Raw genomic sequence first — 13,670 nt, 5'->3', positions numbered from 1 at the left:
AATGACTAAAAATGTCCAATAATTGTTGGCTATAGCTCATAAAATTGTGAATTCTGGCCTTCACCAAATTATTTGCCAAAGAGTCAAAATGAGTAAAAATGTAAAAATTATGGGTTACAGCTCATGAAATCGAGAATTTTAGCATCGAAATGACTAAAAATTATGCACTATAGTTCATGAAATCCTAAATTTTAGCCTTTGTGAAATTATTTGTCAACTGGTCGAAACAACAAAAAAAATTATGAGTCATAGCTTATGATATTATGAACTTTGGTCTCCGAAAATTATTTGTTAGTGGGTCAAATGACCATAAATTGCTGAAAATCTTGGTTTATAGCTCATGAAGTTATGAATTATAGTTACTGCAAAATTATTTGCCAATGATTCAAAATGAATAAAAATAGCCAAAACTTGCGGATTATTGATCACAAAATCATGAACTTTGGCTATTGCATAATTTTTTGCCATGGGTGGATGCAGCTAGAAATGGCCAAAAACCATGGGTAGCTCATTAAATTTTGAATTGTGTCCTGTGTGAAATTATTTGCTAATAGATCAAGGTGACTAAAAATAGCTAAAAATATAGATTATAGATTATGAAATTGTGATTTAGGACTCCACAAAATTATTTACTAATAAGTCAAGAAGGCTAAAAATTACCAATAATCGTGGATTATAGCTCATAAAATCATAAATTTTGAACATCCTTGAAATTATTCACCAATGAATAGAAATGATTTAAAATAGAAAAACATGGATTATACCTCATGAGATCGTGAATTTTGACTTCCACAAAATTATTTGCCAACTAGTCGAAACAATTAGAAATAGCCAATAATCATTGGGTTATAGCCTATGAAATCATGAATTTTGCTATTAGCAACTAGAAACAGCCAAAAATTAAGGGTTATGGCTCGCAAAATCGTAAATTTTACCCTCTATTAAGTCATTTGCCAACGTGTGGAAATAACTAAAAATGGCAAAAAATTATAGGTTATAACTCATTAAATCGCGAATTTCAGCCTCCATAAAATTATCTACTAACATGTCGAAATGATTAAAAATAGCCAAAAATTATGAGTTATAGCTCAAGAAATCCTAAATTTTGGTCTAAGCTAAATTATTTACTAATGATACAAAACAACTGAAAATATCCAAAAATTCTGAGTTATAGCTCATGAATCCTGAAGTTTGATCTCTGTGAAATTATTTGCCAATGAGTTAAAATGACTAAAAGTAGAAAAATTCATGGGTTATAACTTATGAATCGTAAATTTTGGCTTCCGCAAATAATTTACCAATGAGTAGAAATCACCAAAATTATCACAAATTGTGGATTATAGCACATGAAATCATAAATTTTAGCTACCGCAGAATAATTTACCAATTGGTTGAAACAACTAAAAATGGTCAAGTTATAGCTTACGAAGTCGTGAATTTTAGCATCTGCGAAGTTATTTGCTAATGGGTCAAAACAACTAAAAATGGGTAAAAATTATTGCTTATAGCTCATTAAATCGTGAATATCAGCATCCGAAAAAGTTATTTATCAACAAGTCAAAATGACTGAAAATAGCCAAAAACTCAGGTAATAACTCATGAAATTGTGAATTTTGGACTCCGCAAAATTATATATCAATGGGTTGAAATGACTAAAATGACAATAAAAACATATAAGATTTTGCTAATTATTTAGCAAAAAGATTTTTTTTCTTCAAAACTGATCTGTTAGCCAAAAAGAGGCCGGTCTTATTAAATAATTAGCAAAACGGCCGATTTTACTAATTATTTAGCAAAAATGGTTTTTTTTTAAACTCCGTTGGAAAAACTACATTCCCTCATTCCACTCTAATCTGACCCCAAGTAACCACTCCCCACAAATCATTTTCACTACCCTCACATCAGCTCCCACGTAAGCGCCTGTCCCATCGCCACGTGTCCTTCTTCCACCTTCCAGCGCGCGTAAAAAAAGGAAACTTCCAGAGCTCCGCCCTCACGAAAAAAAAAAAGAAAAAAAAGAAGAAGAAAAGCCCAACCGGCACGCCACTCTAAACACCGACCCCATCCTCTTCGGTCTAACGAACCTCATCATCTTATCCCGTTCCCATCATCATCATCATCATCATGTATAAATCCATCACCTCGTCTCCCTCTTCGTCGCTCGTCAGAAAGCTCTCCTCCTCCTCTTCCTCCTCCTCTTCTCTGAAAGCCGCAGCTCCCGCCGGCGCTCTGAGCTCTTCGAGATCGATCAGTCTCGCCGTCGCCGGGCGATTCGAGAGGAGAATGGCTACACTTGGTAGTAGTTCTTGTTCTACTAAGTACATAGGTTTTAGTTTTTTTTTTCCTTTTTTGAAATCTGCGCGCTGACTACTTAATTATTTGTTCTCATCCAGCCACCGATCATGCGTTTCAAGGCGTGTTGACAAGCCTTCCGAGGCCGGGAGGAGGAGGAGAGTTCGGAAAGTACTACAGTTTGCCTGCTCTCAATGACCCAAGAGTCGGTAAACTCTCTAATTTCTAATTAATCTCAATTACTTCATTTTTTCCAATCTTTGTGCTGCGCGCGCGTGCGCGTTTCGTGTGCGTGTGTTTAATTTTGCCTTGTGGGGGGTGGAGGGGGACAGGGTTTACGTCTCAATTAGGCTTTCGATTTTTACTAACCCTTGTCGAAAAGATGTATGATAAGTAGATTTGATGAATGTGCCTGTCGAAAAGATGTATGATAATTAGTAGAGGTATGCTTGCAGTTGTGCTAGCCTCCATTCATGCAGTGTGGGGCTGACCAATCAGAGACGGGGGCGTATGGAACTGCTTGCGGCGCGCACGCGCAGACACTGTTACCGGGTGTCAATTGGATGATCGCTTCTCTGCAAACCCTGGACATAGGACTGTTGAAGTTTCTCGATACTGCTGCGTTTCGGCTTATGTATTTGACACCTTCATTTCATACATGTGCATGTGTCGGACACATGCACGAGCACACCCTAATTTTTTCTGGGTTTCTCTTTATGTCATCTACATCAAGTGACAAATATCTTCTATTCTATGCTTTTGTGCTTCTTTTGAGCTTCTTTTTGAGAGAAAATAAGAAGTGCGTTAGAGTTTGGAAACTTTCCTATGTCTAATATGGTTGTTTACAACAATTTTTTTTAAAAAAAACCTATTTCTAGCGTCAGTGCCACATGGTTATCTGAAAGAAGTTTTTACCTTTTTTTTTGGGGGGGTGCAGACAAGCTACCGTATTCTATTAGGATTCTTCTTGAGTCAGCCATCCGGAACTGTGATAACTTCCAGGTCACAAAGAATGATGTCGAGAAGATTATTGACTGGGAGAATACCTCCCCAAAGCAAGTTGAGATTCCATTTAAGCCTGCACGTGTTCTTCTGCAGGTTTGTCACACAGAATACAGATGATACCCTCGTTTTCTTCGCGCTCTGCTTATTGACATTTTTTCTGTTGTTGGCAGGATTTTACTGGTGTGCCATCTGTTGTCGATCTGGCCTGTATGCGAGATGCTATGAACAAGCTAGGAAGTGATTCTAATAAGATCAATCCATTGGTAATGATATCCCTAACCTTCATGTTGGCTTGTTACTAGTTGCTTGGGTACAATGTTTCATTTACTTTAAATTCATGGTACAGATACCTCAGGGGCCTAAGTTTTAATTAACTCCAGTATGCTTAATTTGTACTCTTGGTATTCTTGCTTCACTGGAATGGTTGATTTTCTTATTATTGTAATGATTTTTCGCAATCACGTACTGAAAATATCTTGCGGAAAACCCTTATTGCAACTATTCGAATTGCATATTGCTGCTTGATATTGAGTTTTGCTTTTATTTTTGTTGTTAAACTTCTGCTTTGGTTGCTGCTTCACTTCTTTTGCATTGTTCTTTTTTCTTTCAGGTTCCAGTAGATCTTGTGATTGACCACTCTGTGCAGGTAGATGTGGCAAGATCTGAAAATGCAGTTCAGGCAAACATGGAACTTGAGTTCCAGAGGAACAAAGAGCGATTTGGTTTCCTTAAATGGGGGTCTACTGCTTTCCACAATATGCTTGTTGTTCCTCCTGGCTCAGGTATTGTTCACCAGGTATGTTGCAAGTTGCTGCCTAAGATGAACAGGGGCCTTTCTTTTACCTTAACGAGCATGAGGGAGATGCTAAGTGTGGACATGCAAAGTATAATATGGCTTTCGATGTGATGGGAAATTTTCAGGTTAACTTGGAATACCTTGGCCGTGTTGTTTTCAATACTGAAGGCATGTTGTACCCAGATAGTGTGGTTGGAACTGATTCTCACACAACAATGATAGACGGATTAGGAGTAGCTGGATGGGGAGTTGGAGGTATCGAAGCGGAGGCTGCAATGCTTGGTCAAGTGAGCTCAAACTGTTGTATTTTTTGTATAGTCATGTTTTGGATATTCACAAATGCTACTGCTAACTTCGACTATTTTGTTGCAATCGTTCTTTGTTCGTGTTTCATCACAACTGCCCCTCTGATGTCAACTAACTGTGATTCTTGTTATGACTTTAAATGCCCTGTTGCCTGAGGCAACTAGTTCTTCTGTTTTGACGAAGAAACAAATTAAGTAATCATGTCATTATTTGTATTGCTTTAACCATTCATGTTGACCAAGGCCCTGCTATTGTTTGATCTAATTTCACAGCCTATGAGCATGGTTTTGCCTGGGGTTGTCGGGTTCAAGCTATCCGGAAAACTACGTGATGGGGTTACGGCAACGGATCTTGTTTTGACTGTGACACAGATGTTGAGGAAGCATGGTGTAGTCGGCAAGTTTGTGGAGTTCTATGGTAACTTGCGATGCATCAGAATAGTAATAGATACAATCTTTCTTCTGTTTCCTTTCCTGTATTTAAATCCTTCGTTTTCTGCAGGCAGTGGTATGGGTGAGTTATCACTGGCTGATAGGGCAACTATTGCTAACATGTCACCTGAGTATGGGGCAACCATGGGATTCTTTCCTGTAGATCATGTTACCTTACAGTATCTAAGGTTGACTGGAAGAAGTGATGAAACTGTGAGTGTCAAAATTAGCATTAGTTATGGCCTACGACGTTGTCAAGACTCAAGATAAATTCCTAAGATATTGTAGAAGTTCAGAATTTCTGAAATGACCTGTTTGTCATCTAATTAACTGTTTTTTATTCTGTAGGTGGCTATGATCGAGGAATATCTGCGGGCAAACAAGATGTTTGTTGATTATAGTGAGCTATGATCGAGGAATATCTGCGGGCAAACAAGATGTTTGTTGATTATAGTGAGGTAGACGTAATTTCCTCTCTAACTTAGGTACACATTGCGGGCAAACAAGATGTTTGTTGATTATAGTGAGGTAGACGTAATTTCCTCTCTAACTTAGGTACACATTATCACATCCTAGAGTTGGCTGATAACTTATTTTGTTATCGAAAATCAGCCTCAGAAGGAAAGATTATACTCGTCCTACTTGGAGTTGGACCTTGCTGAGGTCGATCCTTGCGTTTCTGGTCCAAAGAGGTCGGGCTTTTGGAGTTTTCTCTTATTATCTTCCGGTATATCTAAATTTATTTCTTTTCCTTAGATATATAATTGTAAGTATCTCATAATGCTTATCTCAGACCTCATGATCGAGTTCTGTTAAAGGAGATGAAAACAGATTGGCATGCCTGTCTTGACAACAAAATGGGATTCAAGGTGCGACTTTGGCTTTTATATTATGTTAACAACTTTGTAGGTGTTGTTTTTTCTTTGTATCAGGGTTTGATAGATTTTACTCTTGAGTGTTGGGGATTCGAAAAAATCAATTGAACCCGTGCCCTTCCGGATCTTGTGCTAAGAGTTTAACAAGTAGGAAAATCACTGCAAATAAAAGAAAAATTACAGGAACGATAAACAAGAAGGAACACACAAGATTTAACGAGGTTCGGCAAACGTGCCTACATCCTCGGGAGCCACACCACACAATTCTTTGATTAATTAAAGAAGATTACAATGCTCACAATTGGCCTCTCTCTTTAAGATTTCTAATCTCAAAGAGCCGTCAAAACCCCTCTTTTTTCGTGTTCAACAAGCCCTAGCATAACCCTAAAAACATATTAGGATATATATATAAACTCAGCCCAAAATAGAATCCCAAACGATTTAGGAAACTGGAAAAACCGCTTTTAGTCGACCGGACCATGTGAGTCGGTCGACCGGTAAGAACGTCAGTTTCTTACAGGGTCTTTGTGCACGTTTTTAGTCGACCGGAGTCCTCGTGTCGGTCGACCGGATGACCACTCTCCGTCGACCGTCATCAAGCTTCGATCGACCGGCCAGGGTGAAATCTGCATCCACGTACCCCCGCAGTACCAATTCTTTCCTCTTGAAACACAATGACATATCCGTAGTCCGTCTCAAGTAACGCAATATCCACTTCACGGTCTCCCAATACTGCTACCTTGGATTGCTTGCAAACCTGCTCATAACTCCCATTGCATGGGCGATATTCGGTCTCGTGCAAATCATCGCGTACATAAGACTACCAATGGCTGATGAGTATGGCACTCTACTCGTGTTCTCCTTCTCTGTATCTGTCTTGGGCGATTGCTCCTCAGATAACTTGAATTGACTTTTAAGGGGCGTCGATAAAGCTAACATAGTACGTCAAACCCTTAAGAGAAGACACGTTAGCTGGGCCTCATACATTTGTATGAATAAGCTCCACCTTCTGAGCTTTAGGTGGCCTTCCGCTCTTCTGAAAACTAACCCTCTTCTACTTCACGTAGATGTAGTCCTCGCAAATACCAATTTCCACTGAATCGATGCCAGTTGGCTTTCCCTGTGAGTAGAATCTTCATACCCTTCTCACTCATGTGTCCCAACCTATTATGCCATAAATCTGCACTCTCATTGCCAGCTGTAATTATAATGGTGTCACTCGCATGTGAAGTGAGATAGAGAGTTTGTTTTGTTGCCGCGGGCAACCATCATAGTACCGTTGAAGATTTTTCACGAATCTCCGGTGAATATTAAAATATAGCCTTTTGTTTCAAACTGACCTATCGAAACAAGATTTCTCTTTAGCTTTGGTATGTGTCTGACATTCTTCAGATTCCATTTAGAGTCTTTCATCTGAATATGCATGTCGCCTTTTCCAACAATACTACGAGCCTCGTTATCCCCCAAGTATAGTTTCACAAATACCCCTGCTACATAGTTTTGAAGAAGCATCCTATTATCAGTGGCATAGAAAGAGGCTTCTGAATCAATTACCCATGAATTAGAATTGCTATCCATAGCAAGGATCAATGCATCTTGGCACGATATGAGTCTCCTACTCATTCGCATCCTTTTTCTTGTGATTTACAGATTGAAGACATATGGCCTTCCTGGTCGCAGTTCCAACATTTTTCTTTGATAGGCCTAACCTTCGAGTTCAACCTCTTCTTCTTTGACTTCGACCGATTACTGTTCTGGTTACCCTTCTTCTAGCTTCGGCCTCTCTGTTCGAGATTTAAGGCTGAACTGAACCTTCTGATTCGGACGATTTTCTTCTAACCTCCTCAGATAAAATCATGTTAATAACCTCGCTCAGCTTTAACTTCTCATTTCCCGTCGAGTTGCTAATTACGATCACGCAATCTGCCTAACTATCCGGTAACTGCGATAGAATCAATAGGACCTGCACTTCATCATCAAACATGATGTCCACGGAGATAAATTGATCAACTAACGTGTTGAACTCGCTGAGGTGCATCGTGAGCATTCTTCTGCCATCTTGAGGTTGAAGAACGTTTTGATGAGATGCACCTTGTTTACGGCTGACGGTTGTTTGTACATCTTCGCGAGCACTTACATAAACCCCACCGTCGTCTTCTCCTTCAATATATTATGGGTGACTAATTTGGCGAGTAACGATCGGATCTGCCCTAGTCTTTCGATCCAATATTTCTCATTCCTTGTCTGATTCCTCCTTTCCCTTAGCCTTGCTCATCAATGGACGATAAAGATCATTCTGGTATAAATAGTCCTCCATCTACGACTTCCAGTAGGCGAAGTCTGATCCGTCAAACTTCTCGATCTTTGATTTATTTTCCTCTGCCATGGTTCTTGCACAAATCTCCTGAACGAAGCTCTGATACTAGTTGTTGGGGATTCGAAATAATCAATCGAACCTGTGCCCTTTCGGATCTTGTGCTAAGAGTTTAACAAGTAGGAAAATCACTGCAAATAAAAAAAATTATAGGAAAGATAAACAAGAAGGAACACACCAGATTTAACGAGGTTCGACAAACGTGCCTACATCCTCGGGAGCCACACCACACAATTCTTTGATTAATTGAAGAAGATTACAATGCTCACAATTGGCTCTCTCTCTCTAAGATTTCTAATCTCAAAGAGCCGTCAAAACCCCTCTTTTTCGTGTTCAACAAGCCCTAGCATAACCCTAAAAACATATTAGGATATATATATAAACCCAGCCCAAAATAGAATCCCAAACGATTTAGGAAACTGGAAAAACCGCTTTCGGTCGACCGGACCATGCGAGTCGGTCGACCGGCAAGAACGTCAGTTTCTTACAGGGTCTTTGTGCACGTTTTCGGTCGACCGGATGACCACTCTCCGTCGACCGTCATCAAGCTTCGGTCGACCGGCCAGAGTGAATTTCTGGGTTGTTTTCCTGCAGTCCTGGACCAAGCTTGTCGGTCAACCGATCTGGGTTTTTCTGTTTCTTTGATGATTTCTTCTTCATGTTTCGGTCTTCACACTTCCAAAACCAACATTGAGGGTCACATTTAGTTTGTATATAAAATAAATGATCAATGCAGTAAGTTCTCACTTGCAGAACTTCTAACATATGGTCTATCTTCCTGCTACTTGTTTGATGTATGTACTTCCCCAACTTCTGTATTTTCTTGCCAATCTAGTAGCTTCGCTTGAATTTCAATAATGTTGTGAAGAGTAATACATCTGAATTGCTTTACTAAAACTGAGAATACACCAAAATAGTTATAAATTTGTGGTACATCATGTAGATTTTGCTCATGCCTCACCCTTCAGGTGTTTACATCATAAAGTTCCAATTAAATTCTATATATCTTACCACATTCTGTGATTATTATCATATATGTTTTTCCTGAGTGTTTGAATTTGTTTTGTCAGGGATTTGCAGTACCAAAGGAATCACAAGGAAAAGTTGTAAAGTTCTCTTTTCACGGACAACCTGCAGAGCTTCGACATGGCAGTGTGGTCATAGCAGCCATTACAAGTTGCACCAACACTTCGAATCCTAGTGTCATGCTTGGTGCTGCCCTTGTTGCAAAGAAGGCTTGTGAATTAGGTCTTGAGGTCAGTTTTTGCTTCTATTTTTATTTCAGTTTAAACTTGTTAGTTTCTAAGTGATGCACATCTTGACCTCTCTGCTGCATTTGTTTCTTTGTTTGTTTTTTTCGAGTAACTCAGTACTGAATTGCCAGGTCAAACCGTGGATTAAAACAAGTCTTGCCCCTGGTTCAGGAGTTGTTACAAAATATTTACAGAAGAGGTACTAGATTTCTGAATCGAATAGATTAAGTGGCTCATGTTTTCCCTCTTTTTAAATATACATTCAATAAGTCTTAAGTTCATGAATGTCACATTATTTTTTGCTTCTACTTCCAGTGGCTTACAGAAGTATCTTAATCAGCAAGGCTTTCATATAGTTGGATATGGTTGCACAACATGTATTGGAAATTCGGGAGATCTTGATGAATCTGTTGCTTCAGCAATCACAGAAAATGGTAGCCTCAGTTCTATTTTCTGTACCCCTGTTTTTTATCTCTTTTTGTTCAATATTTCATTAGAAATCTCATACATCATATATGATATTGCTTTTGTTAGACATTGTTGCTGCTGCCGTTCTTTCTGGAAATCGGAACTTTGAGGGCCGGGTCCATCCCCTCACTCGTGCGAATTATCTTGCTTCACCTCCCCTTGTTGTAGCATATGCTCTTGCTGGCACGGTAATTATACTAGTTTTTCATGCTTGTGGATGAGAATTACTCGTGTTCATATTCTTCTGGGCTCATATGCCAGTGGAGAGTAGTTCCTTCGCTGCACACCTGCAATTTGCATGTAACTGCGATGCTCTCTGAGTTTTTGCCTGTTTAACATCTTCAGGTTGACATTGATTTCGAAAAAGAACCAATTGGAACAGGAAAGGATGGGGAAAATGTATATTTCAAGGACATATGGCCATCTTCAGAAGAAATAGCGGAGGTAATGCAACAGAACTTCATTAACTTGCCACTCGGCCTCTTTTTGTCTCACTCTAATACATAATAAGCGCCACTTGACCTACCGGATACAGATATCTTTTCAATCTTTCCAGAAAATACGTGAAACAAATGTCTTGTGTTCACTTCATGGGACATGGTTTCTTGAGCACAAAAACTTCATTAATATTATCGTTTGTCATGAGAGACAAAAGTTGCAAGTTTCAGTGAACAGATGTTTTCAAATTTTCCGGGGAATTTGTGAAACAAATGTTTTACTTTTCACTTTGTGGGACATGGTTTCTTGAGCACACAAACATCATTAATATCACCGTTCGTCATAAGACACAAAAGTTGCAAGATTCAGTGAATAATTTTTTTTTTTTTACTAATTTCTGACCTAAAGTATATTTTCACAGGTTGTTCAATCAAATGTATTGCCAGATATGTTCAAGAGCACTTATGAGGCAATTACTAAAGGCAATCCAATGTGGAACCAGCTTTCAGTCCCAGCCTCAACTCTTTACTCATGGGATCCTAGTTCTACCTACATTCACGAGCCCCCTTACTTTAAAAATATGACTATGGATCCACCTGGACCCCATGGAGTGAAAGATGCTTACTGTTTGTTGAACTTTGGAGATAGTATTACAACCGATCACATTTCACCAGCAGGAAGCATTCACAAGGATAGCCCAGCTGCAAAGTTCCTCGTTGAGCGAGGAGTGGACCGCAAAGACTTCAATTCTTATGGCAGCCGTCGTGGCAATGATGAAGTGATGGCTAGGGGTACTTTTGCTAACATTCGCATTGTGAATAAACTTTTGAAGGGAGAAGTGGGACCAAAGACAATCCACATTCCAACAGGCGAGAAGCTTTATGTGTATGATGTGGCAATGGTGAGTTCCTACTCGACATCTTAGAAGCGTCGGACCGGCTGACTGTTTTATCTTTATAATATAGTTCTTGCATTGAATTGTAGCAAGCTTGCATAAGTGCCATTATTGTTCTGGTTTGGACAAATAATTGGACACATAAGAGTACTTGGAATAGTAGATCGTAAATCTTTTTCTACAAGCTGACTGAAATGCTCCTTTTGTTGTAACTTCAAAATGCAGGTCTGCAAAAATTTCTTCTTTCTATAATTTTTGGTTTTTTAGAGACTGTAGTCACTGAACAGTTGTCTGATTGCTGTCACCATCATACTTTTAAATATGTAGTTTTAAAAAGACATTGGATAATCAAGTTTCGGAGAATGATGGATATATCAGATTTGGCTAAGAGAACTAGATCGTTATGAAGCTATTATTAAATGTATTATGTTGGTTATCAAGGATTTAAGGACCTCATAGTAAGTTATAGCTAATCAAAAGTGGTATGTTGCAGTAAAAATGGCGTGAAATATCAAAAGCTTCTACCATCAGGAGAACAATGCCTCTCTTATATTCATATTTTAAGGAATCTTTTTAATCTGTAATATGTCTGATTATTACTTGCATCTTCAAGGAACTACATGAATTTTTGACATAGTTTTAACTATCAAGGATATCAGCAAGTCAAAAGATGTTCCAGTTTTATTTCAGCAGTGAATTTGCATTTGTTTGTTGATAGTTAGAAAGTCCCGGGTCGTATGGTTTTCATGTTGTAATGTCATGAAATGATGTGGTGAGCTTAATTCAAACCATAATTTGAGGTGGTACCTGATGTTGCTACTTCCTAATGTGAATATTTCTTTCCTCACAGAGGTATAAGGCTGATGGGCATGACACCATAGTCATTGCCGGAGCAGAATATGGTAGTGGAAGCTCACGGGATTGGGCTGCCAAGGGCCCAATGTTGCTGGTGTGTTATCATTTTCTTACCAATGGTTTATTTCCTATATCACTTTCCTCTTTTAATTTAGTATCTATTCCCCATCTCAGGGAGTGAAAGCGGTGATTGCTAAGAGCTTTGAGAGAATCCATCGCAGCAACTTAGTTGGTATGGGTATAATTCCGCTGTGTTTCAAACCTGGTGAGGATGCTGATACACTGGGCTTGACTGGTCACGAGCGGTATTCAATTGACCTCCCAAGCAACATCAGCGAGATACGACCTGGTCAGGATGTCACAGTAGTAACAGATGCTGGGAAATCGTTCACTTGTACTTGTCGCTTTGATACTGAGGTGCGTAATTTTACTTTATCTTGCGGATCTCAACTTCACTCGCTGGAAAAATGGGATTTTGTTTAGTTTGATTTTAAAATAAGCTTCTGCTCTTGAGCGCGCATAATTCATTTATTAGCTCATCTCAACATCCTCAAGCTTGCGTGCACTAATTTCAACATTAGTGGAAGATTATTCTCTTTTATACTGGAAAGAGATAAGTATTTAAATTATCGACGGGCATAGACTTATAATTTTAGTTCATTCAGTTAAATGTTGCTTGCCTTAGCTAAACTCTATCCTGTCACTTTGAGCTGCTACTCGGTTCATTCTGTGTTTGTTTAGGACAGACTACATTTCTTCCACCTCGGCTTCTCATCTATTACTTCTCCTATCCATTTCGTATAATTTTCTTTGAATCAGTCTTTATCTTTGTGGAAGTCAAATCTAAGAGAAGGATTACTCACTGCTTCCTTTCCAAAAGTTTACTCACTGAGAGATGCAGATTATCATTATTCTTTTAGTTTACTCACTGCTATCATATGTTACAGTTTTGAATTCGGGAACTGCCCCCACTGATTTGCTTGGTTCCATCTTATTCATCTCGCTGTTTTGTTCCTGCATTAATTGAACTGAAACTGTTTTTCGCAGGTGGAGTTGGCTTACTTCGACCATGGCGGCATTCTTCATTATGTCATCAGGAATCTGATCAAATCTCAGAAGTGAGCTACTTCATGTCTGGGGTTATATAGAGAGATATATATACAAGTACTCGTGTCTAATAATCTCAAGCTCGCTACGTTTTATGTTCCCAAGGTCTTCGCGTCACGTACAAAGAAACCGAGCATCATAGTAGAAATCAAAGTGTCCAATAAATACTTGATGAGAGTTGCAGGGGATAAAATTTGCGAAGTCACGTCGAGACTTCAATGGGCATTACTGTAAATTTGTGGGGAGGTTTCAGCGTGAATTTTGTTGTATGTTTAAGTCTTCTTTTTGTCCAATAATATCAGATGCTGGCCATGCGTACGTTTTATATTTTCATGTTTCAGTTTTATTCAGTAGAGTTTCCAGAGCGTGAGAATCTTTCAGTGGATGTTGAGGAGATTGGCTGATTCCTACTATACGATGAAGGCGTGATTTTTATTGAACAGACTCGGAAATTTTTAAAAGGTCAAATCATTATTTTCCAAATTTTATGTTGTTTTGTGAAAAACATGAATAGGATAAATTTATATATATAGTTTAGCCTATACTTATTTATTAGTGTCCAAGGGTTCGCTATG

At 38.8% G+C, this 13,670-nt stretch overlaps 1 protein-coding gene across 3 annotated transcripts; it reads left to right on the top strand.

Annotated features, from left to right (window-relative positions):
- On the top strand, positions 2,028-13,445 carry LOC109850513 (aconitate hydratase, cytoplasmic). 3 transcript variants are annotated; one of them, XM_020420530.1, is made up of 20 exons: positions 2,028-2,296; positions 2,394-2,501; positions 3,230-3,390; positions 3,468-3,560; positions 3,908-4,093; positions 4,219-4,380; positions 4,672-4,816; positions 4,901-5,047; positions 5,236-5,288; positions 5,443-5,522; positions 5,624-5,699; positions 9,150-9,335; positions 9,464-9,531; positions 9,648-9,766; positions 9,867-9,988; positions 10,146-10,244; positions 10,660-11,139; positions 11,984-12,082; positions 12,163-12,405; positions 13,036-13,445. In XM_020420530.1, the coding sequence occupies exons 1-20, from the start codon at positions 2,125-2,127 to the stop codon at positions 13,108-13,110; spliced, it is 2,874 nt and encodes a 957-aa protein (XP_020276119.1). In that variant the 5' UTR covers positions 2,028-2,124; the 3' UTR covers positions 13,111-13,445. The 3 variants fall into 3 exon arrangements, with proteins under 3 accessions (XP_020276119.1, XP_020276122.1, XP_020276120.1); XM_020420533.1 differs by lacking the exon at positions 5,236-5,288 and adding an exon at positions 5,179-5,233 and having other exon boundaries at positions 2,262-2,296; positions 3,230-3,351; positions 4,901-5,043; positions 5,441-5,522; XM_020420531.1 differs by lacking the exon at positions 5,236-5,288 and adding an exon at positions 5,179-5,233 and having other exon boundaries at positions 2,262-2,296; positions 4,901-5,043; positions 5,441-5,522; positions 13,036-13,442.

This window comes from Asparagus officinalis, chromosome 7 (assembly GCF_001876935.1).
Source record: "Asparagus officinalis chromosome 7, Aspof.V1, whole genome shotgun sequence".
In the NCBI taxonomy this organism is placed as follows: domain Eukaryota; kingdom Viridiplantae; phylum Streptophyta; class Magnoliopsida; order Asparagales; family Asparagaceae; genus Asparagus; species Asparagus officinalis.
Note: the sequence above shows the minus strand (reverse complement) of the source record. Positions and strands in the feature narration are given on the sequence as shown.

Excerpts from the sequence above, each read along its gene's own strand:
- LOC109850513 (XM_020420530.1), top strand. The coding sequence starts at position 2,125 with ATGTATAAATCCATCACCTCGTCTCCCTCTTCGTCGCTCGTCAGAAAG. Across the intron at positions 4,817-4,900 it reads CAAGTTTGTGGAGTTCTATG|GCAGTGGTATGGGTGAGTTA; the intron begins GTAACTTGCGAT and ends CGTTTTCTGCAG. Across the intron at positions 5,048-5,235 it reads AAGAAGTGATGAAACTGTGA|CTATGATCGAGGAATATCTG; the intron begins GTGTCAAAATTA and ends GATTATAGTGAG.